The 23,287-nt window shown below is 46.8% G+C and overlaps 2 protein-coding genes across 6 annotated transcripts in view; one reads left to right on the plus strand and one right to left on the minus strand.

Moving 5' to 3' along the window:
* On the minus strand, positions 1–9,440 carry LOC146042341 (uncharacterized). Of its 2 annotated transcripts, XM_083162316.1 has the most exons (4): positions 9,152–9,440; positions 5,006–5,111; positions 3,437–3,552; positions 1–2,807 (listed from the first exon to the last, which is right to left on the minus strand). In XM_083162316.1, the coding sequence occupies exons 3-4, from the start codon at positions 3,521–3,523 to the stop codon at positions 168–170; spliced, it is 2,727 nt and encodes a 908-aa protein (XP_083018442.1). In that variant the 5' UTR covers positions 3,524–3,552; positions 5,006–5,111; positions 9,152–9,440; the 3' UTR covers positions 1–167. The 2 variants fall into 2 exon arrangements, with proteins under 2 accessions (XP_083018442.1, XP_083018441.1); XM_083162315.1 differs by lacking the exon at positions 5,006–5,111.
* The window catches only part of SMG9 (SMG9 nonsense mediated mRNA decay factor), a 19,070-nt gene continuing 5,116 nt past the window's right edge, over positions 9,334–23,287 (plus strand). Inside the window, exons 1-11 of one of the 4 annotated variants that reach the window (XM_083162317.1) lie at positions 9,334–9,486; positions 11,256–11,309; positions 12,110–12,269; positions 13,522–13,596; positions 13,979–14,204; positions 14,652–14,749; positions 15,050–15,162; positions 16,622–16,733; positions 19,895–19,990; positions 20,086–20,171; positions 21,614–21,720. In XM_083162317.1, coding sequence (XP_083018443.1) covers positions 12,114–12,269; positions 13,522–13,596; positions 13,979–14,204; positions 14,652–14,749; positions 15,050–15,162; positions 16,622–16,733; positions 19,895–19,990; positions 20,086–20,171; positions 21,614–21,720 — 1,069 coding nt within the window. In that variant the 5' untranslated portion in view covers positions 9,334–9,486; positions 11,256–11,309; positions 12,110–12,113. Of the gene's footprint in view, positions 9,517–11,255; positions 11,310–12,109; positions 12,270–13,521; positions 13,597–13,978; positions 14,205–14,651; positions 14,750–15,049; positions 15,163–16,621; positions 16,734–19,894; positions 19,991–20,085; positions 20,172–21,613; positions 21,721–23,287 lie in introns of all 4 variants that reach the window. The other 3 variants (XM_083162319.1, XM_083162318.1, XM_083162320.1) reach the window with 3 other exon arrangements.

A 23,287-nucleotide genomic window follows, 5' to 3' on the forward strand; every position in this document is an offset into this window, starting at 1 on the left:
TAATATATCATTATCAATTTATTTAGAAACTGAAAGCAACAACTTCTTAGCGTGTAAATCACATGTAAAACGCGTTGGAGTTCGATAAGTCTGCAGCATGAAGCAATGCAGTTGTGTGAATCATTTAAGAATGTTTCTGATTTCTTACTCATTACAGATACGGATTGTCACGCCGACGGTGCTCCTGCATGGTTTCTTTGTGTGGGTTGTTTTCTGTCTTTTGTCTTATTTATCAAGGAGTGCCAGAGGTATTTGGGAAGCCGAGTAAACCGCGCTCCACATTTGCACTGGAACTGGGATACCAGCGGGTGCAGCCAGCTGTGGGCTTGGAGTTGCCTGTAACCTCGCAGGACCTTTCCACACACGGCGCAGATAAAGGCAGTGCTGCTTAAATGTTCCAACTGGTGCCGGAGAAAATGTAAGGAACCGACAGGGGATCGTCCACAGTCACATCTGTGTTTCTTCCACGTATTTCTGTTTAAGTCTTTGTGCCGGTGCCATTGTAACCGCCAGGCTTGGTAAAATCGCATTCCACAGTCTCGACATCTGCATGGGGGCTTGGGCCGTTTTAAGAGCCTTGCTACCAATGCATATGGCAACATCAGCGGGAAGTAAATTGGTTGCTCCTTTGGGTTCATGGTAGTAAAGGAACTGACTCGAGGCCTGGGAGCCTCTTCAGCATCTCCTGTAGTCCTTAAATCCTCTCCATTTTGGATTACATGGTGACTTTCAGATAACAAGACCTCATGCACATCTTCTGTCCCAATTACAAGCTCAAATATGTATTCTGGAACAACAGTAGAAGGTCTTTGTTGGTTAGAATCTATTTGACTAGACTTTGGATTATCTCCAGAAGCTTCACTGATTTGCGCCTTTTCCTCATTTGTATGAAGGTTGTACTGCTCGCCCAAGTTTAAATGCATGACATGCCCGCTGAAACTTTGAAAATTACTATTTTCATCATGGACATCAGGGAAAGGGGTGCCTTCATCTCTATCAGTTGACCAATTCTGTTGTTCCTCCAAGTCTTTGATCTCAACTTCCTCCATGTATTCCTCTCCTTGCGCCAGGACCACTTGGGCCTGAGCTTTAACGCTTTTCTCTAATTCTCTCTCTTTCATATGCCAACGTATGTGCGTAGCATAGGAACAGCTCTTATTAAACACTCTCCCACAATGCTGGCAGCTGAAAAGAACAATGGGTCTGGTGTTCTTCTCGACATTCTCTGGATGTTTTACTTGGTTTGCTGTTCTATTACTTTCCTGGCCTCCCCGTGCTGGCTTTCGAGTCGCAACTCCAACTGTAGATACAGTTTTGCTTTCTTTCAAATGCCAGCGAGTGTGAGTGGCGTATGAACAATGCTTATCGAATACTGTACCGCAATGTTCGCAAGTAAATGTTTGAGACGATTTGTGAGAGCTGACTGGTATCTTTTTAAGCACCGTAGGAGATACAGCATCCTGTAGAGCAGCCCAACCAGGTTCCTGGTCCTCTGTTACTATAGTCCTTGCCGCTGTGCTAGTCACAGAAGATACAAAATCTCTCTCTTTCATATGCCAATGTATGTGGGTGGCGTATGAACAACGCTTATTGTACACTCTCTTACACTGCTGGCATTTGAAGATTTCGAGTGATTCACCAGGGAAGGTGGCTGAACTGGCAATATCATCTTTGCTGCTCCCAGGAGACCTACTACAGTTAGTGTGGACATTCTTCTCTAACGGAGAAGGACTGTGCACAGTGTGACTGTCCAAGTCTTGTTCCATGTTTACTAATGACGGCACTGGAGAGGTTTCTTGAGAAGCATTCAAATTTTGTGAAATGAATATCCTGGTCTCCTCGTTGGGGCAAACATGACACTCTAGGTTGCGACTGTTTCTAAAATTATGCCCACAGCGGTGACAAATAAAAATACCTTTATATGATATTTTGTTGGTAGAAACTAACGTGCCATCTACGGAGATGCTCTCCTGACTCCATGGTTGCATGTCCGGTGGGTCTACTTCCATTACAGTTCCAGACATATCTGCAAACTCCTCTTCTATAATGTAATGTCCCTGTAGGCTTTGAAGCTGCTTTTGAGCTTCAACACACATGTTTTCTAAACTATTCATAGACTCGTGGTTTTGTTCGTTCTTCTTTGCTGAAACATTATTTTTCTTCCTGCTATTGGCAGAAGTATAGTCTTCATTGTAGACCGGTTGCTGAGGTTTGCCTAAGGCCGTTTTAATGCATATATGTTTTTCCAGGTTGTACAAACGTCCAAACTGACGTCCACACCTGGGGCATTTATGGCTTCTCACCCAAGGCTTTACGGTACCAGCAAACTGGGTGTTTGCATTAAAGTAACTATATTTTCCTAATCCCTCTCTCCCGTCTTCTTCATGGGGCACAGTGCCAGCAGAATACTGCTCAGTGGAGTTAGGAGACCGACCATACCCTGAGGCTGGGGCCATCTCTGTGTGAGAAACTTCTGCTTCTTCAAAACAAGGCACCAACTGAAAAGACTGGTCGTGAAGTTCGTCGTCGTACATGTTGCTCCAAACAACAGAGTCACCATCAACCTGTACTTCATGCATCTGGAGTTCTGCATGTAGATATTCCGAGGACGATAACAAAGACATTTTACTTTCCACGTGTTCTTTCTCCGCAATCAACTGCTTGATGTCAGGACCATAATTTCGTGTCTCCAGGTTCTTAACTTTGGGAGGTGTGGAAAGCACTTGGTGGGAGTCCAGGCTCTCATCGCTGCTCGATTCTTCAACATAATGAAGATGGTGCCATACAGGCAGGTCACGCTTATTCTCCTGGTGGAACAGAGAAGATGAGTCAGCTCTGGTATACAAGCAAGTTCTGAGCAGAACACAAGCACCTGCTAGGCATGCAACTCAGAAAGCTCTGGGCCTTGTTATCAATGCTTCCAAGAGGAAGCATTGATAACAAGGCCCAAGATTGGTACAGGCTCTGGTTTGCAGGGGTGTATTAATTTAGATGTCGGCAATAGCACCTTTTACAACCCCCAAATTGAGCATTTAGATTCACTAACCTATTGTGGTGTTCATTCAAATGCTCAATTTAGGGGCTACCATGAGTGCAGATGATGTGTGCACAGAACCATCATCATCATTACTCCTAACTGAATCCTCCCCTAAAGGTGCAGTAAGGGATGGCCAAAAAGTGGATTTCCAGCGAAACATCCATAAAACAAAAAGTCATTTTCGCCCGTGATCTTTTTAGAACCCGGCACAAATTTATGAGCATTCAAAAATAAATTTTAAAAAAGTAGAATCAGTCTCAATAGACGATGTAATCAGATAAAATAAATGCTATGAAATAACAGTTGCCTGCGCTTTCTCAGAGCATTGCAAATTCTAAATACAATCAGCCCCTAGCAGCCTGAATGTTATAAGATTTCGTTACTGGTGGCTGTACCTACCACCTTAACTGCAGCGCAGTCATCCATAGCAGTGCCGTCATTCAGTTCTACTTCAGCTCCGACCTCAAATCCCAGATGGGCATCCATGGTGTCAGACACCTGCCCGATCACACTCCCTGCATGAAGAGTAACATAAAGGCTTAGAACTTAAGGCAGTAGACCACTATGTGCAAGTCACCAGTACGCAGTCATGTCACTCTGTAGTGTTGGCAGAGCGAGAGATAAATACCCTGTGCCATTACACAACTGGGCAAGTTATTCGCTGCCCATTACCAGTGTGACATGGAGTACGAAGCTTAATCACAGTGGAATATACAAGGGCAATCAGAGCTAAAAGAGGTGATGTTGCCTTTAGCAATCAGATCCTGTCTATCATTTCTCTATAGCATCCTAGAAAATGATAGACAGAATCTGATTGGCTTCTAGGTGATCCCTTCAGTGTCTTCCACCGTAGCCTCATCTGTGACTTTACACTAATGCCGGTACAGGAGTGAGACTGTGCAAGAGGTTGGACCCCACTTTCAGCATCTTTAGAAGCTGCTATCAGTCCCACTATCGATTCTTGCACCAGCCCTTTGCTAGGTGCAAATTCTGAATCGGGGTGTGGCTTCCATTGTGAGCGGTTTAAGCCTTTAACTTCAGTGATGTGCCCTTGCTACTGCCATAACATATCATGTAGAACAGACCTTCCAGCCACCACCCAGGAATGATCGGCACTAGAACATTTCTGATCTCGTGGCGGATCTGTGTGTACACATGGGCCCTTGTTCAGATCTGATTGCAGTACAAATTTGTTCTGAAAATGGGAAAAACCATGTGCACTGCAGGTGGGGCAGATGTAACATGTATAGAGAGAGTTAGATTTGGGCGAGTTATTTTGTTTCTGTGCAGGGTAAATACTGGCTGCATTATTTTTACATTGCAATTTAGATTTCAGTTTCAACACAACCCATCAAATTGAACTCTCTCTGCACACGTTATATCTGCCCCACCTGCAGTGCACATGGTTTTGCCCATTTTGAGAACAAATTTGTACTGCAATCAGATCTGAATAAGGGCCATGGTGTTATGTAGTGGAATCTGCAATAGACGTTTAAGGGGCAGATGTATTAAGCTTTAACAAGAGATAAATGCAAGGGTGATAAGGAGAGATAAACGCCCAGCCAATCACCTGCTAACTGCCATGTTACAGCCTGTGTTTGAAAAAAGTCAGTAAGGAGCTGATTGGCTGGACGTTTATCTCTCCTTATCACCCTTGCATTTATCTCTTGTTAAGGCTTAATACATCTGCCCCTAAATCTTTTATGCAACAGGTGATCTGCTATCAAGAAATAGTGAAAGCTGGTCTAATAGATAAAATGCAGATTTGTGAATACCGTATGGGAGTTGTACTCTGGAACTGAAAGTACCCTGGGATCAAAGTACCAAAAAGGAGAAAAGTTATATTTCTATTGCAGGGTAATAGAAAGTCCCAGCATTCTATTACCGACGGACATCGCTGGTACATGATTTGCATGTACCTACATTTAATAAATCAGTATTGCAATATGGCATTTTATCATGACTCACCAGGCACTGGGTGATCAGACTAGAAGACGAGCAAGTTCAAGGAAAGCTGGGAGCTGGCTAATCACAGATAAACCAGAAAGCCATAAAGTGTCCAATGAAAGTCAACCTTTAAGAGAGACTTTATTGTGTCAGTCTGATAAATAAACTCCTGACCTGGAAGTAGTAAAATAACCAGAGCATGCTAGGAAATGTAGTCATGGACACTGCAGGATCTGGAGAGAACTACATTACCCAGCAAGAAGAGGAATAATGAGGCCAGCAAGGAACCCACACTGCCAGCTGTAATGCCCCATACACATACGCACACACTCCTGTGTACTTTGAATTGTATAGTACAAAAAGTATGTGCAGGCAGTCATTTTTGTACCAAATCGTATCACTGTTGTAACACATTGTATACAATTTGAACTAATTACATTATGATTTGATTTGAATCCCGGGATTGGACCTTCTAATCCCAGGATTCCCCTGCGCATGAGCAAATCTAATGCCGGGCAGTGCTGAGAGACCAGCTCAGATGTTGCCTGGCTGTTCCTGATCCAGGCGGGCTGCTGTGCGCAGCGTGACCTAATGGCAGAGGTCATGCTGTGCAGCGCGCCTGTCGCACCACCCGACCTCCTCACCTCCGCCCGGGTCTCCCGATCACCACCACTGCCGCCCGCGTACTGTAAGTGACACTGGTTTGCGGGGGACAGAGGGGCATTAAAGTTTTATTTGACCAACTCAATCCCGTGTATTCTGGGAATCGCGGGATTAGGCATATTTTCAATCCCGATTTCCGGGATTTAAAAAATGCATAAAAAAAAAATAATAATTAATCGCATAGCACTGAAGTTCAAATAGTACAGCACCATTGTATAGTTCAAAATGCACCAACAACACATCGCACCGTGTATGGGCACCTTTAGAAATAGGGCTACAATCGCCCAGTGCGTATTCCGCATTAAAAACAGCACATGCAAGTGTACATGTGTCTCCAGCAAAAGTTGAATAGCTTTTTTTAACGAGCCTGGGTTATTCGGTGGGTATACGCCACTGGGTCAACACACAAAGTCGACATGCATTGTCTTGACCGTTGAATGTCGACATGGCTTAGCTTAACACCTGAAATAGGTTGACATGGTTGGAAGGTCGACACAAGCATTAGGTCAACAGTAATAATTATGGTTTTGTGCATGCATGCATTACTGTCTTATTGTTTAATCTTTTATATGTTTTTTATGGTACTTGTTAATAAATTGTTGGTACTTGTTTCCTAGCACGGCCACAATCGCGGGCATCGGGTGTAATTTTTAGTGGTCTGCGACGCGACCGACGCGATGCCCCCGATTTTCCCATTGAAATAAGTCAAAATCGCGTCGGTCGCGTCGTATGCGGCTAAAAAAGGCTTAAATGGTCCAGACGCGATGCCCCCGATTTCCCATAGGAAACAATGTTAAATGCCTCAATTTCACCAAATCATCATAGGGAACAATGGGAAATGGGCCAGAAACCCCCCAAAACACCCCTGAACAGTGAAATGTCCCCCCAAAAGTAGTTTAAGCCACCCCACGATCAACGCGAACCCGAAGCGTGGCGAGCGCAGCGAGCCCGCGAGAGGCGGCGGTACGCGTCCTCCGACCTTTTCATACCCCCACTATCCACGTCGGCGTGGAGTTGAGAATAGAATAGTGTGGCGAGCGCAGCGAGGGGACGCGGATACCTTCACAGGTAAACGCGTCCCTTCGCGGGCTTCACAGGTATCCGCGTGCGCTCGCCACACTATTCTATTCTCAACTCCACGCCGACGTGGATAGTGGGGGTATGAAAAGGTCGGAGGACGCGTACCGCTGCGCTCGCCACGCTTCGGGATGGCGTTGATCGTGGGGTGGCGTAAACTACTTTTGGGGGGACATTTCACTGTTCAGGGGTGTTTTGGGGGGTTTGTGGCCCATTTAACATTGTTCCCTATGATGATTTGGGTAAATTGAGCCATTTAACATTGTTTTCTATGGGAAATCGGGGGCATCGCGGGTAAATTGAGGTATTTAACATTGTTCCCTATGGGAAATCGTGGGCATCGCGTCGGTACCATCGCACCCGATTTTTTAGTGCATGCGATGGCCGCGATGCCCCCGATTTTTACTCACGATGCCCACGATCATGATCGTTGTGGCCGTGCTAGGAAACAAGTCCCAAATTGTTTTTAGTGTACAGAAGGCGCCTACTGGTTCTTTTCCTCTGTGCACTTTGTATTGAGGGCGGCATCCCTCTACCAGAGGGCAGCTATCTGTACACATCCCAGCACACCTGTCCCTAGCGCTCAAAGCCTTGCTGCTATTAGGTCAACAGTGTCTAGGTCAACAATGAAAAGGTCAACATGGGTTCTTTTTTTTTTTTTGGAGCCGACATGCTGACAGGTGGTATTTCATGCCCTAACATCCGCTAGGGCAAGGTGGGAGAATAGAATAGTATGTTGAGCATTGCAAGGAACCAAGCCCGAAGCATGCGAGGGGACGCAGTGCACCGATACGGTGTCCATGTCAACCATGTTAACATTCGGGACAAAAAAGGTGAAAACCCACAGTCGCAGGTAGCCGGGGTGGTGCATTGAAAGTGAACATACGCTAGGAGCTTTCGGATAGATGCTACTGTGCGCTCCTATCTGTCTTCCCTACGAATTTGCACAGTATGTGTTGAGGGCATCGGAAGCGATTCGGGGGCTCCCGATCACTAACGAATGGATGTGTGATTTGTATACAAGATAGTACTGCACTGTATATAAGCCACGGTAAGTTGAGAGCAAACAATTTATAACAGAAGTAAAATAGAGATGTGCCCTCACACATCTGGCCTGAATACACCTCGCAGTGTATGGTGCCTGGTGCCAGTGAGCCTGTGCAACTCTGCTAGTGTATGGTGTGTTTTGCTGCATCTATATCACAACTAATCTACACCAGGACATGACGCTGGTTATTTTTAAACACTTTTATACTGTATGAGCCAGAGCTAGTATACAGAGCACAATGGAAAAGCTCTAGTTACTATCTAATCTCTACTACCTGCAACTTACCTCCCGCCCAGGCCACCCGCGACTCACCTCCCGCCCCGGCCACCTGCGTCTCACCTCCCAAACCGGCCACCTGCGGCTCAACTCCCACCCCGGCCACCTCCCAAACCGGCCACCTGCAGCTCACCTCCCAAACCGGCCACCTGCGGCTCACCTCCCAAACCGGCCACCTGCATCTAACCTCCCACCCTAGCCACCTGCGTCTCACCTCCCACCCTAGCCACCTGCGTCTCACCTCCCACCCTGGCCACCTGCGTCTCACCTCCCACCCTGGCCACCTGCGTCTCACCTCCCACCCCGGCCACCTGCGTCTCACCTCCCACCCCGGCCACCTGCGTCTCACCTCCCATCCCGGCCACCTGCGTCTCACCTCCCACCCCGGCCACCTGCGTCTCACCTCCCACCCCGGCCACCTGCGTCTCACCTCCCACCCCGGCCACCTGCGTCTCACCTCCCACCCCGGCCACCTGCGTCTCACCTCCCACCCCGGCCACCTGCGTCTCACCTCCCACCCCGGCCACCTGCGTCTCACCTCCCACCCCGGCCACCTGCGTCTCACCTCCCACCCCGGCCACCTGCGTCTCACCTCCCGGCCACCTGCGTCTCACCTCCCGGCCCGGCCACCTGCGTCTCACCTCCCACCCCGGCCACCTGGGTCTCACCTCCCACCCCGGCCACCTGGGTCTCACCTCCCACCCCAACCACCTGCGTCTCACCTCCCACCCCGGCCACCTGCGTCTCACCTCCCACCCCAGCCACCTGCGTCTCACCTCCCACCCCGGCCACCTGCGTCTCACCTCCCACCCCGGCCACCTGGGTCTCACCTCCCACCCCAACCACCTGCATCTCACCTCCCACCCCGGCCACCTGCATCTCACCTCCCACCCCGGCCACCTGCATCTCACCTCTCACCTCCCCTACCTCTGGCTGACCTCTCACCTCCCCTACCTCTGGCTGACCTCCCACCTCACCTACTGTACCTCTGACTCACCTCCCACCTCACCTACTGTACCTCTGACTCACCTCCCACCTCAGCTACTGACCTCCTCAGGTAAGTTGATTCACACTACAGCTACCTTCCACCTCAGATGACTTACCTCCCTCCTCTCCCTTGCTGCCGGGAATAAGGGTCCAGGCAGCGCTGCCCCAACCTGGAAGTAACTAGTACCACAGTTGAAGTCATCACAGAGCATGCTGGGAAGTGCAGTCCTCCTGTCTTTGGAGGCATGTGTGTGAGGACTACATTACCCATCAGTCACCGGGTTTTGCAGCGAACGGATTGCACCGTGTTACCAACTAGTACGGACTGCCAGAGATGTTTGGACAGATGCGGCTGCCGTCACTGCGCATGCGCACTGAGTAGAGCTCCCGCTTGTGGCACTGGCTGTTGTGTGCTGTGGTGGTCTGAAGCTGTAAGAACGCGGTAGGTGAGGTAGGATCAGATGTCACACGGGTGATGTAGGTGGGTGCTCCTGTTTACACTACTCACGTACAGCAGGGCTGATGGAGCACCATGGGGGAGTATGGGTGATGCGGGTGGGTGTTCCTGTATCCCCTGCTTATATACAGGGATGGTAGTGCACCATAGGGGGGAGGGAGTTTGGGTGATGCAGGTGGGTGCCCCTATTTACCATGCTCATCTTGTGCAGGGATGGTGGAGCACCATGGGGGAGTCTGGGTGATGCAGGGTGGTGCCCCTGTTTTCAATTTAAATTGTCACTTTGCTAACCTATTATTTTTTTAAGCATTCTCTATGTGTAATGCAGTTCCTCATATGTGCTGTATTGTGTGATTAAAGTCACAGAATGCTTTGTACTTTTGTTTGACCAGCTACAGTGTATATATATATATATAATCTATCAGATGTCCGGCACTCGCACTAACAGTTTTCAATTGCTCCCCGGTAGCCTTGCCAGATAATAAATACAGTCCAGGGTGCTCCAACAGGAGCTACGGCCGGTACTCGGGGAGACTTGCAGAAATAATTAGAATCAACACCACTTCTGGTGTTGATTCTAATTATTTCTGCATTTTTGGGGAAAAAAGGAATGATAGACCGATACATTTATATTGAATCATCAGCACCATTTCCCAGCACTTTACCAAGTATAGTAGCTCTTACAAACTGCTTTTGGGCTCATCTACATTTGGATAGAAGTAATTTTGGTACTTGTTTCCTAGCGGCGCCCGTCGGGTCCATCGCATACCATTAACTTAAGGTATGCGATGGGACCCGATCAGACCCGACCGACCCGATTTTAGCCCTTCAAAGACGTTTCCCATACAATAAAAAAATCGGTCGCATTGCATGCCATTATAATGGCATGCGATGCGACGCGACCGACCCGATTTTGCCATTGGACCCAATGTTAAATTGTACCTCAGACCCAATTTTACATTGGATCCAATGTTAAATGCCCCCCAGACCCAATTTTTAATGTTATACCCACCCTGATGGTTAATTATGAGGTCAAATTCCCCCCATTGTTAACGCCACCCCACGATCAACGCCAACCCGAAGTGTGGCGAGCTCAGCGGTACGCATCCTCCGACCTTTTCATACCCCCACTATCCACGTCGGCGTGGAGTTGATTTTATATAGTGTGGCGAGCGCACGCATAATACGTGTGAAGTAATGCGCGTCCCCTCGCGGGGCTCGCTCCGCACGCCACGTTTCGCGCTCGCCACACTATATAAAATCAACTCCACGCCGACGTGGATAGTGGGGTATGAAAAGGTCGGAGGACTCGTACCACCGCCCCTCTCGCTGAGCTCGCCGCGCTTCGGGTTGGCGTTGATTGTGGGGTGGCGTTAACAATGGGGGGGCATTTGACCCATCAGAGTGGGTATACAATTAAATTTGGGGTCTGGGGGGCATTTAACATTGGGCCCAATGTAAAATCGGGTCTCGGGGACCATTTAACATTGAGTACAATGTAAAAATCGGGTCGGTCGCATGCGATGCGACCGATTTTTCAGACCCGATGGCATACAATTGAAATCGTGGGCGCCATGCTAGGAATCAAGTACTGTAATTATAAAGATTCCTCTCAGATATAGCAGTACACACCCACACTTCTAGGCTTTGCAAAATTCTACTACCAACTATAATCTCCCTGAAACTAGTTTTCAAAAGTAGGCAAGCATGACTTAGATATATAGTTGAATGAAGTAATGAATGGTACTTTTATGCATTTACAGGGTGTAATTCTTATACAACAATAAGAAAGTCCTACAGCTGAGCCAGACGCCAAGGTGAGCATATTAATGTTTGCACTAAGGGAAGTAGTCTTTAGAATAATGGATGTCTATAGTAATATTATGGTTACAGTTTAGTTGGGAATTATGCTTGCATGAGTCACATTTAAAAAGCAAGAAAAGATAGTATTTGACACTAATTTACATAAATCCCTGTGTACTACTAAGCCAAAATATGAAATTAACTGGTTTTACACAGATATAAGCATACCGTGTGGGCAGTTACGGACGGTGTAATGGTTACATTACTGCCTCACTTCACTGAGGTCATGGGTTCCATTCCCATCATGGCCCTGACTGTGGGAAGTTTTTATAATCTCCCCGTACTTGTTTGTTTTTTTCCTCCGGGTACTCCAGGGGCTGATGTGATTGTTCAAATATTCTCTGTATAGCACTGTGGAATATGTGTGTGCTATATAAGAAACGTAATAAATAATTTAGCTTGTCCGAAATCCCATCAGGACACGGCCTAAATTTGTTGGAGGAACTTTAGCCACCCGTAGTGCAGCTAAACATGCACAACTATTTGGCAGAATTAGCAAAAAGTCATGGAGATACTGGGAAATGTATTTTGCCTCCTTTGATCATGGGGTGTAATCAATGCAGCCGGCGAGGGGGTTAAACTGCGGGGATCACCGCTGTTTTACCCCCATGCCAGATGCTCACCCTATTTAATGTTCCGGGGGAATCCTTGCTGTCAGATTCCTCCTGCATCTAGCATTTTATTCACACTGCTAAAGACAGATGGAACATATTCATTATAATTAATATGGGACTTTTTTCCTACTATCTCACAGAACCATGTCAGACTCTGGGCACAGCCAGCCCAGTATGTACGTCCCCGGGCGTGGTAGAAGGCGTCGCTGGATGGACCAGGGTCCTTCTGGTAACCTCAACCTCTCTGAGCCTGGCCGTGAAAGAGACCCCATGCTGCGGGACCGCGATCAGGACAGATGGGTGAGTACACAGATGGTTTCTGGGTATTGTTAGTTACAATAAAACTGAACTTTTTTTTTGTCTTTGTAGATTTCTCTTATTATACCCTGCCACCTGAGAGTCTGCATAGGTGTATAGTGTTCATCGTAGCACCCGCCAGCTTTGAAACCACATGCAGTTCCTGTTCTCTGCCTGGGGTGTCGCTGTCTGCTGTGGTGTTTCTAGCACAGGTCTGGTTTGCGTATCAGTGCTGATATACAGACCACACTGTGCTAGAAGCACTACAGCAGACAGCGGTATTACCTCAGGCAGGGAAGAGGAACTGCATGAGTTTTCAAAGATGGCGGGTGCTAGAATGAACACTAGGTGTACATAATGTATGTAGAGAGTCTAGGCTTGGTTATTTCACAGAATAAATAGATCACACATTTTAGCCTCTGCTTACCATTACAAACAAATGTATTGTTTAATTCATGTTTGTGCTTTTTCTTATTTTTTTTTTACAAAAAAACCTGTTTGTGAGAGCTTACATTGTGAAGAGGTGGGGCAGACAGGTGTGAAACAAAGGGTAAAGGCCCCCATATATTAGTGCGATTTGGCCCGATTCTGAGAAATCGGGCTAAATCGCATGTGTTGGACATCTTCTGTGACTCGATGCGCAGTCCCATGTCGGAGGTCAGACATGCTGCACATAAGATAAATCGTATGTGTAGCCATCAGCAGCACATTGCAGGTACTTCTAGCAACCGCAATGTATGGCATCCATCTTCCCGTGTAATAAATGGCACATTGAGTGCCTAATTGTACAGAACTCCTCCCAAGGAGCTGCCGGGGCAATTCAAGGGAAAAATGGTCCAACTTGTGCCTCCGAGCGGTCAGACTAGTGTATTAGGGGCCTTTGGGATGAGAGGTGGCTTGGTTTAATAAAGAAGTGGGTCTTGAGTGCCCGTTTGAAGTTTTGTAAGAGATAGAGAGACTTTTGGGGAGAAGGAGAAAAATTCAGAGCTAGGGTGCCTCACTTGAAAAATCATGGGAGGAGGTAATCAGTTGCCCGATTTGAACCATCTGTGCTCAAGTATAGATATCCTTTTAAATCTGGACTGTTTTGGTGCCTTGAGACCCGAGTTTGGAAATCCCTGCTGTAACTCTGTGTGTGTTAAACAGCGTGACCAGGAGGGGGAACCAGGGGTCGGCTATATGTGCTTTGCTAATATAATCCTTGCAAAGGAATGACCGGATTCAACATCAATAAGACCTTTTTTATCTTGCTCAGGATGGGAATGATGATAACTGCGGATACACCATGCAGAAGACCCCAATTATCCTGGCTAAACCAGCCACTGAGCGTGTAAGTGAATGGGGTGTCACAGTGGTCCTAGGACAAATTGTCATTGCACATTTTAAGATCAGGAAAGTTCCTGAGGGTAAAGGGTTTTTTTCATTATACAAACAGCAGGGAGAGAACTGATCTATTGTTTCGGTCTTTTGTTTCATTTTATTAGGACTGTATAGAAACCTAAGCTTGAGATTTGCTACAATTTTATGATTGTGATGTCACCGAAATTTGTTGTTTTGCTTATAAACCTGAATAAAAACAATTGTTTATTGCTAGATTCCATTTAAAATAAACAAATAGCAATTTTCAGTTATAAATGTTTTTTTTTTTTTTTCAAATAGGTTTTCTGATGCCACTCTTGTGTGTTTCACTTTCTTTTTTTTATTGTTCCAAGCCAAAGCCAACCGCAGCTCCAGCCCCAGCCGCTCCTGAGAAGCCTATTGTACTCATGAAGGCTAGGGAGGAGCCAAAGCCAGCCCCGGCTGCAGAGGGCACAAGCCTACCACCCACTGCCGCTTCTGCTAAGGCGGAGAAGGAAGGGCAGCGCCCCACACAACCAGTGTATCAGATACAGAACCGAGGCATGGGTGCTTCCGCAAGTGCCGGTGGTAATGTGGATCGTAAGTGTTGGTTACTCGCAGTATAGCTTTATAAGCTATAGTTTACCTAGCATGAGGAGTTCAGAAGACACAAATCCTAAGCATTAAAATCCTTAAAGGACGTTCGTTTCATTACCCAATCCCTCTCAGATGTATGGTGCATTTTTTTTTTCCCTTCCATTGACCACTTTTTCCCAGTGCACCGCAGCCTAATGTCTCCCTATGAAGATTTCTAGTCTGTATTTTCCATTCTGCTCTACTAGAAAAGATCTAGCACATCCAGTCTTTTTTTTTTTTTATAAATTAGGAATGAATGCAGCACATTTTGAAAATGCGACTGTTAGTAATGACTGCACCTGTGCACCACTTTGGTGGTCTGTGAAAACATGACCTGTTGGTAGGTCTCAAGGACTGGTTTGGCCAGCCCAGGCTTAATGGTTTCATCGGTTTCCTTTTTCATCCTTACAGCTGTGCTCGGACAGGCCAAGCTAATGCCTCCCCAGAAGATGAAACACAGCATCAAGCTGGTCGATGAATACATGAACTGGTGTGACAGTGCTATTGAGGTAGGGATGTCTCCTAGCCAATAAGCTTCGGCATGTATCTAGCTTATTGTGCTGGCTAGTAATAAAGGGATCTTGTCAGGCATAATTGCCACAGCATAATAGCGACATACATTTGGACATTAGACATTCAAAATAGTTGGTGGGTATATAGGACACTCGTTTGCTAAACAGCTGAGTGCAAGTGAATGTTCTCACAACAACCATTTCAGATACATATTTAGCTTGATTATCCGCTAGTGCCCTAACATTTGCTGTGTGCCAGCGGGACCATCGTGATACCATTTTTTTTTCACGTTTCAGTTTTTGCTGGATCAGACCGATGTTCTTGTGGTCGGGGTCCTTGGACTGCAGGGCACCGGGAAGTCCACAATGATGTCTCTTCTGTCCGCTAACTCCCCAGATGATGACCAGAGGTGAGGATTCCATGCTGTACCAGTGATTGGGCAATACACAGATTGGCGTGGGTTATTGTCAGTATTCTCATCTTGTTACCGTAAACATGACCAGGAGAAGCATGGATTATTTGACATACTGTAAATGATGCCAATGAGATCTTTATTCTTAGCGCTTGTTCTCTTCCCCATGAATAAGATTGTTGCTGTACCCTAGTATCATTCTTTCAGTGGCTCTGCTGTGATAGAGCTGGAGAACATGCACGGCAATATATTTTAATATTGTATTTTTAAAAATTTATCTATCAATAAAGATCTCTTTTTTTACGCATATAAATACCCGGAAATGTATATAGAGCAATTGTACACCAAAAACGGAAATGTACTGCAACTAACAGTAATGAGCTGGAATCATGTGTTGTAAGTCTTCATTTTTGTCCAATATACATTAAGTCCGCAGGAAAAAAGAGCTTCAAGCGACTGGTTGTAGTAGGAAGATAAAGTGACCGTATTTCATTATATTACACCAAACATGTAATGCAATATGGTCACCATGTCTACTCAATTAAGGTCGACATACATTGGGTCAACCACTGGGGAAACGGTTTTTAGGTTGACACAACTTAGGTCGACCACTGAAGGTCAACAGGTCTTAGGTCAACAAGGTCAAAAGGTCAACACAAGCATTAGTTCGACATTGGGAAAGTGGATAGTCAAAAGGTCGACATGGGGTTTTTCCCTTCTTTTTTTTCAAGCCAACATGTGCCGACAGGTGGTATTTCATGCCCTACCATCCACTAGGGCGTGGAGGGGGAATATAATAGTGTGCCCAAAGCATACAGATAGTGTCCATGTCAACATTTTGGGACAAAAAAACCCATGTCGAACTTTTGACCCTGGGGTCAGATCTAGTTACATCTAGGCTACTTGTTTTTACTGTTACCGGTTATACTAATGAACTAAAAAATAAATCCTGCCCATGTTTTACTCTTGTAGAATTGGACACCTTATTGGTGTTGGCACATTCAGCTGTACGGGGTGTGGTTGTAGAGCCGATGCCTCTTGAAAGGTCAGACCAGTTCCTGATATTACTGTAAAAGAAAAGCCTGTCCACATTTCCAGTGCATGAAGGTTGTGGCTGCTACATTCGTATCACTTACACATGTAACTCCCTAAAAACAACGGGGCAGATTTGTTAAGCTCGGTGAAGCGATAAAGTGTTTGGCTTTTATCACTGACCGACCTGTCATTTTTCAAACCAAGCCTCTATCTTCACAGTTAGGAGCTGATTGGCCTGTGATAAAAGACACTTTATCACTTCACCGAGTTAATAAATCTGCCCCAATGTCACAAATGGTCATCTTAGATCTAATGTTTATAATGTTTTCATTATTGGTCCAGAAGATTCTTTTCAATACAAACGGAGATGATGATGCAACCTATTCATATGTTTGGTTAATCTCATTTCGGTGGCTTCAAGGTCGTACGTCTTCAGGATGCAGAGCCAGGAGGTGAGGGAGAGAGCTGGGAACCAGACAAGTGGCATCGACTTCTTCATCAGCCAGGAGAGAATCATCTACCTGGACACGCAGGTGAGGAAGGATGCCGCCAGGCAGGCTGACCTTCGCAGACTGCGCTGTGTGCTGACACATTACATGATAATGATAAATGTCTTCTATTTCTACACCCGGATCCTTTAGAGCAGGACTGGCCAACCTGTGGTTCTCCAGATGTTAAGAAACTATGCATCCCAGCATGCTTTGCCACAGTTCTAGCATTCCAAAATGGCAAAACTGTGTCAATGCATGCTGTGACTTTCACAAGAGCTGGACAGCCGCAGGTGGGTCAGGTTTGCTTTAGAGCAGTCATGGCCAAACTGCAACAATTCGTGAGTAACTCAAATTATCGCAGTTCCAGCTTTCTGATCTGTATCCGATTCTATCAGGACAATGTCCTGGAGATTCAGGAGGAGTCTCTGCTCTTTAAAGCAGGCATGTCCAAACTATGGCCCTCCAGTTGTTGTGAAACTACACATCCCAGCATGCCTTGCCACAGTTTTAGCATTCACTATTAGCAAAACTGTAACAAGGCATGATGGGACTTGTAGATTCACAACAGCTGGAGGGCCATAGTTTGGACATGCCTGCTTAGAGAGCTGAGACCCCTCCTGAATCTCCAGGACATTTTTCTGATAGAATCTGATACAGATCATAAAGCTAGGACATTGCTGGATTAGTAAGTTAAGGTGCCCATACACTGCTGTGATGTCTCGCAGCAGTGTACTGACACCCTGTACCTTGTGAGCTGCCCGTGACCTTCCCGAGCGACAGGGACGAATGCGATCCGTCAAAATTTGTTGTGATGGATCGCATGCTTCCCGCCCGTGTCGCTGCCAGGAGGGAGGTCCCAGGACAGGTGGTCGGACAGCCAGCAGGGCCGACAAACTACTCGAGTCCGATGCGCACGGGACCGCACATCGGACCTGACGGAATGTCAGGGTCAGCCGATTTGGTCCGATTTAATGGCCCGATTGGCCGCAATCGGACCAAATTGTCTCAGTGTATGGGGGCCTTTAGAGTCAACCCTGATCCTAACATATACGCCTATTGCAAAGGGTTATAGTTGAGTATACTTTGCTTCATTTTCTTTGCTTCTGCCTCCCCTGTTCCTTTCTGTCCTGTAAGCAGTGCACTACACTCTTACATTTCAATACCTGTCCATAAGTGTCTGATAACTGTCAATGGGGCAATTGTTAACTATTACTAATGTGAAGGTCTTGGTCTTTGGGCTTGTAGAACTGGCGGCTGGTACTGTGTGACTTCCTCACTGTATGCGTATATGCTCTGGGTGGCAGATTATTCTACTCCTAGGAAAGCATAGACCAGTAATGCTTAAGGCCTCCAGCACTTGCTGACTATTAAGACTCCCATCAGAAGTTGGAGATAGATTATAGAGGTGATATTGTGGTCTCCAGGTAGCAATAGCCCCACCAAGGTCTGTCCTAATGCTGGTCTCGGTGGGTCAACCAGGGTAGTGACGGTAATGGCCCAGAAAGGGCACAACATGGGACCAGTGTGGGCAAGGACAGGCCCGATAGGGTGACCTGAATACTTGAAGAAATAAAACAGAACAGGGTTTACCAAACACTGCCCTCGATGCACCCCACCAGTCTTGGTTGTAAGGATATTCCTGCATAACCACAGATGGTTAAATCAAAATGACTGATGTATTACTGGATAGCCTTTTAAAGGCTGGATCGATAGGGTGCCTTAAGGACCAAGTTTGGGAAACCCTGGGATATAGGCAGGTAGGGTTCTCACACTTCCATCCTTGCACCTGATTGTATGAAACATGCATGAAACTAGATGCGTCCTCTCATACATCTATCCTCACTACCACATGCAGAGTGAGCTGCCAGTTCCTATGCAGCTCTGCTAATACCGGGCATCTTGTGTGGCATAAAATGCATCCTAATCGCAATGCAATGTGACTAGGACACAGAAGAAAACTCTGCAACATTGTAGCACTTTGTGTACAGGTTCAGAAATTCTGTTGCGCACAAATATAATTTGTCACATTAACTTGCAGTTTCTACTGGTGCATCTTATACCCCTTTTCCACTAGCAACCTGGGTCAGACCCGGTAAATTGTTCCCAGTTTGGACATGGGTAAAAGACACATTTCCACTGCAGTGCTACCCTGTAAATTGCTGGATCAGCCCCGTTTACACTTAACCCGGGTAACTAAGGCCTGTTTTTTTCCTATAGATTACATAAGAAAAGGCCTTTTTAAAGGGCTTTACCAGGGGAGGTCACAAAACAGGGCCACCATCACACCAAAAGGTCCACCATTTAAAAAAAGATTTCCATATTAAAGAAGAGACCACACTAATTTCTTTGAAAAAAAAAACATTTTTTTTATTTTACTCCCAAAAATTCAATCTTAAAACTTTCAAAAGTGTTTTCATACAAGACATGTAAAATGTTTGCCATATGGTGGTGCATCAGGGGAAAGTGAGGAGGACAGACATGCAGCACATGTGCACAGAACACTGTCCTCCCTACCATGTGCACTGTCTGCGGGGCTCTGAGTGATGACATCACTCACCAGCGCCCCAGCAGCATTAATCAGTGAAGATTTTAACTTTCTCAGTCAAATAACCCAGTTAGGAAGCGTTTCCACCACCCTTGAATTTGGGTGCTAACTGGGTATTACCCTGGTGATTACCTGGGTTGGATTGACGGGGAATACAAACTGGGTTATTTGACAGGGAGCATTTCCACTAGCAGAAATCCCGGTTGTATGCGCGTACCCGCGAGATTACCGGGTTATGTGCCAGATTCTCTAAGCTTCAAAAGTGATAAAATGTAGAGTGATAAACAGCCAGCCAATCAGCTCCTACCTGCCATGCCACAGACTGTGTTTGAAAAATGTCACACAGGAACTGATTGGCTGGCTGTTTATCACTCTACGCTTTATCACTTTTGAAGCTTAGAGAATCTGCCCCAATTTCTGCTAGTGGAAAAAAGGTATTAGTCATATTGTGTTGCGATAAAGGTGCAGTTATGTGCCAAGAGGGGCTGCATAAAAGATGTATTGGGGACATATTTGTATGGAGACCAGTGAGGGGGTGACTGAAGGCAGGCTCGCCTCCTATTGGATGACGGAGATAACATTACGTACACATGTTGCCTCACTACGACGTGAGTAAAACACGATTTCTAGCTTCAAACAAGCCTCTGTTTATTTTCAGCCCATTCTGAGTCCTGCAATCCTGGATCATTTGATAAATAATGACCGGAAGTTGCCTCCTGAATATAATCTGCCTCATACCTATGTGGAAATGCAGGTGAGCCTATGTACTGAATAAGGGCGATGAGGACAGTTATTAGCATTTTAGTGTTTCTTTATTGCCCAGTATTTTCTCCCATTCTGTGCCTGCAGTCATTACAGATGGCGGCTTTCCTGTTCACGGTTTGTCACGTGGTCATCGTGGTCCAGGACTGGTTCACTGACTTCAACTTGTACCGGTGAGATGTGTTATGTGACTTGTGTACACTTATCACCTGTACCTGGAGCGGAAGTGATGACCCTCATCCAGTCCTCCATCTTCCCACTTGACCCGACCCATTCCCAACTCCACCGGCTAACTCTCTCCTTCTGCCTGTTCCCATCTCCCCCCCATCTCCTCAATCTCTCCCTCATGTCCCCTCTGCCTTCAAACATGTCCTTTTTCCCATATTCTTAAAAAGTCTACTGTTAATCCCAACACTCTAGAACTACCGACTAGGGTAGCCGATCCCGGTATTGGGATCGGTGGGATCCTGGGATTTTGCTCTAAAAACGCCGGGATTTGAATCCTGGGATTGGAGCTGCCAATTCCAGGATTGGCCTGCGCAAATCTAATACCGGGCAGCGCTGAGAGACCAGCTCAGACGCTGCCAGTCTGCTCCCAAACCCTGTGCACTGCTCTGCACGCAGCGTGACATGATGTCAGAGATCACTCTGCGCAGCCAGTCTGCAGCTTCTAATCCACCCACCACCCGGTATCTGAGGTGACCTCATAACTGCCTGGATCCTGCACAGCTGCCTGCCTCCAGACCACCCCCACCCCGCTCCCAATCAAAGCCTCCGGCCTCCTGATCACCACTGCCGGGCTCCTGCGCCAATGGCCACGTGAGTGACACTGGGTTTGGGGGGGGGGGGGGGACAGAGGGGGATTAAGGTTCGTCATTATATTGACTAACTCAATCCTGGGAATCTGCATTTTTCAATCCCGTATCCCGGGATTGAAAAAATGCCCCGGGATTGGCATCGCTACTACCGACCCATCACTCTCCTCTATTTTGCCCCAAACTCCTTGAGTTCTTTGTCTGTGACAGCCTTGCTGCTATTCTTTCATTCCATTCCCTGCTGGACCCATTTCAATAAAGGCTAATAATGGCGCATTAGTCAGTGTTGGGTATGCTATTAGTTTACCTAGTAGCCCTCTGTCCCTTGTCCTCCAGACACCACCTTCACCCCAGTGGGGGCCACATTATTTTTTTTTTAAATGAACAAAAACGCAAGAAGTCATCCAAGAGTTGGGGCCGTGTATAAAAAGAAAACCTCAGCCAGATCCCTATGCAGATGGATCCATGTAGATCTGGCGGCAGCAGTCCATGAGATAAGGATTACCGCCTAGCAGTATTTGTTCAAGGATGTCATTCACATCCGTGGCATTGACAGGAACTGTGGATCAGCCTTCTATATCTGGGTGTAAAAAGTCTGTTTAAGTAATGAAGAGACCAGCTCCCTGCATGTCTAACCGCAGAAATAACACCATTTATACTGTAGATTTTGGGAGCTGCACTTAATGGCAAGTAGCTGATTAGACCTCCATGACCCACAAATTAAAGTACAGAGTATATAAGTAAATATTGCCACCCATGAAGTTGTAATACATTTGATACCTGTTATCCTCAATTGGCAGGTTTCTCCAGACAGCGGAGATGCTGAAACCATCTACACCGTCTCCCAGCCACGAGTCCAGCGGCTCATCGGGGGCAGATGAAGGCATAGAGTACTACCCCCATGTTGGTGAGTCACACTCCCCTTTGGTGTAATTCACAGCCGGGTGTACAAGGTTGGGCGAGAGTTGTGCGGGCTCTAAGGGTTAATCATACATTACCCTGCAGTCACTTGTACACATGAGCTGACGCTCTGTATAACTTTCCCCAGCACACTGAATAAGATTTAAATGTACATGGTAATAGAATTCCAAGATCTTGGTTGCATATATTTGCAAATATATTTAAAGCCCCCCCAAGCCAATCATCAAGGCTTCTTTGAATATTGGGGGAGGGGGGTAGGGTTACCCAATGCTCAGAGAAGCCTTGACGATTGGCTAGTGAGCCACCCTGAATGAGGCCCCGTAATCTAGTGTAAAACTGGACTTAAATGTATTCAAATCTAAAAAAAACAAGACCCCTAACAAATTCCAGAGTCCTTGTTTCTTCTGGCATCCAGCATATCTGGAACATTATTGTCACAGAACCAAATACTCATTTTTAGAATTCAAAAATAGACCACATTTTTAGTTGAGTGTATACTTATTTAAGCATTCAGCTAGTAGGCACACAACTAACAATGAACAAGTACAGATGGAGCGCCTCTCATTTAGCGCCAGTCCTTGCCAGATCCGCTCCACTGGTGGAGAGGCGCTCCATCTGCCAGGGACATGCAAGCATCTCGCATGCACATACGTCCCCATCCCGCGGCGGCGGGGAGCGGAATCCCTGCCAGTCTCTGCTTCAGGGAGACGGCAGGGTTGAAGGGGGCTGCAGGTTCCGATGGGGGGAGTGGCGGTAAGCTCCGACGTAACGGGGGCCATGAGCGTCTCATGCTCGCGAACCCCATTCCATCTTATGACGGGTCCTGGTGAGGGTGCCAGACGGGGTCCCGACAGTTGGGATCCCAACAGGCATTCACTGGCTGTTGGTGTTTTGACAGTCGGGATCCCGACTGTCAAAACACCAACAGCCGGGTTCCCGACGGCCACCTGCTATTTTCCCTTGTGGGGGTCCATGACCCCCATAAAGGGAGAATAGAATAGGTGACTCGCGTAGTGAGCCACCGTGCCTGCAGTGTGGCGAGCGCAGCGAGCCCGCAAGGCGCTTATTTGCGCTCACCATGCTGTCAGGGTCCGGCCAGTCGGGATCCCGACGTCGGACTAATGATTGTCGGGGTCCCTATACCACACCCCCTGGTGATTGGCGATAGAATCACCAGGACCTGGCCAAGTAAGAGGCACTTCATCTGTACAGTTAAGGCCCATATACATTAAGGCTTGGATGTTGGATCCAGCTGTGAAACACAGGTGTCGCTTTAGGGCTTGGAGGCCAGAGGCAGGGGTCTCCATTGCCTCTAGCAGTTACGCACCTGAAGGTGATTATTTGTATTTGGTTTCCATAGCATTTAATGATCCAGAAATATACCAGAAACAATTTAGAGTGTTCTATAGGTCTTGTTTGTGAGTCCCTTATGCATAGATAAAAGTTGTTACGCTAGGTGCCCCAGGAAAGTTATTTTCTCCCCACTGCCCTGTATAGCTTGTCCTTCCTTTCAGTGTCAACATCTTTGGGGTAATGGAATGAAGCTCGGAGCA

The sequence above is a fragment of the Crinia signifera genome, chromosome 19 (genome assembly GCF_055691185.1).
Source record: "Crinia signifera chromosome 19, ASM5569118v1, whole genome shotgun sequence".
NCBI classification, from domain to species: Eukaryota; Metazoa; Chordata; class Amphibia; order Anura; family Myobatrachidae; genus Crinia; species Crinia signifera.

Coding starts and splice junctions, on each gene's coding strand:
- LOC146042341 (XM_083162315.1), bottom strand. CDS start 3,523: ATGGATGCCCATCTGGGATTTGAGGTCGGAGCTGAAGTAGAACTGAAT. Junction 2,808..3,436: donor ACTGCGCTGCAGTTAAGGTG/GTAGGTACAGCC, acceptor CTGTTCCACCAG/GAGAATAAGCGTGACCTGCC.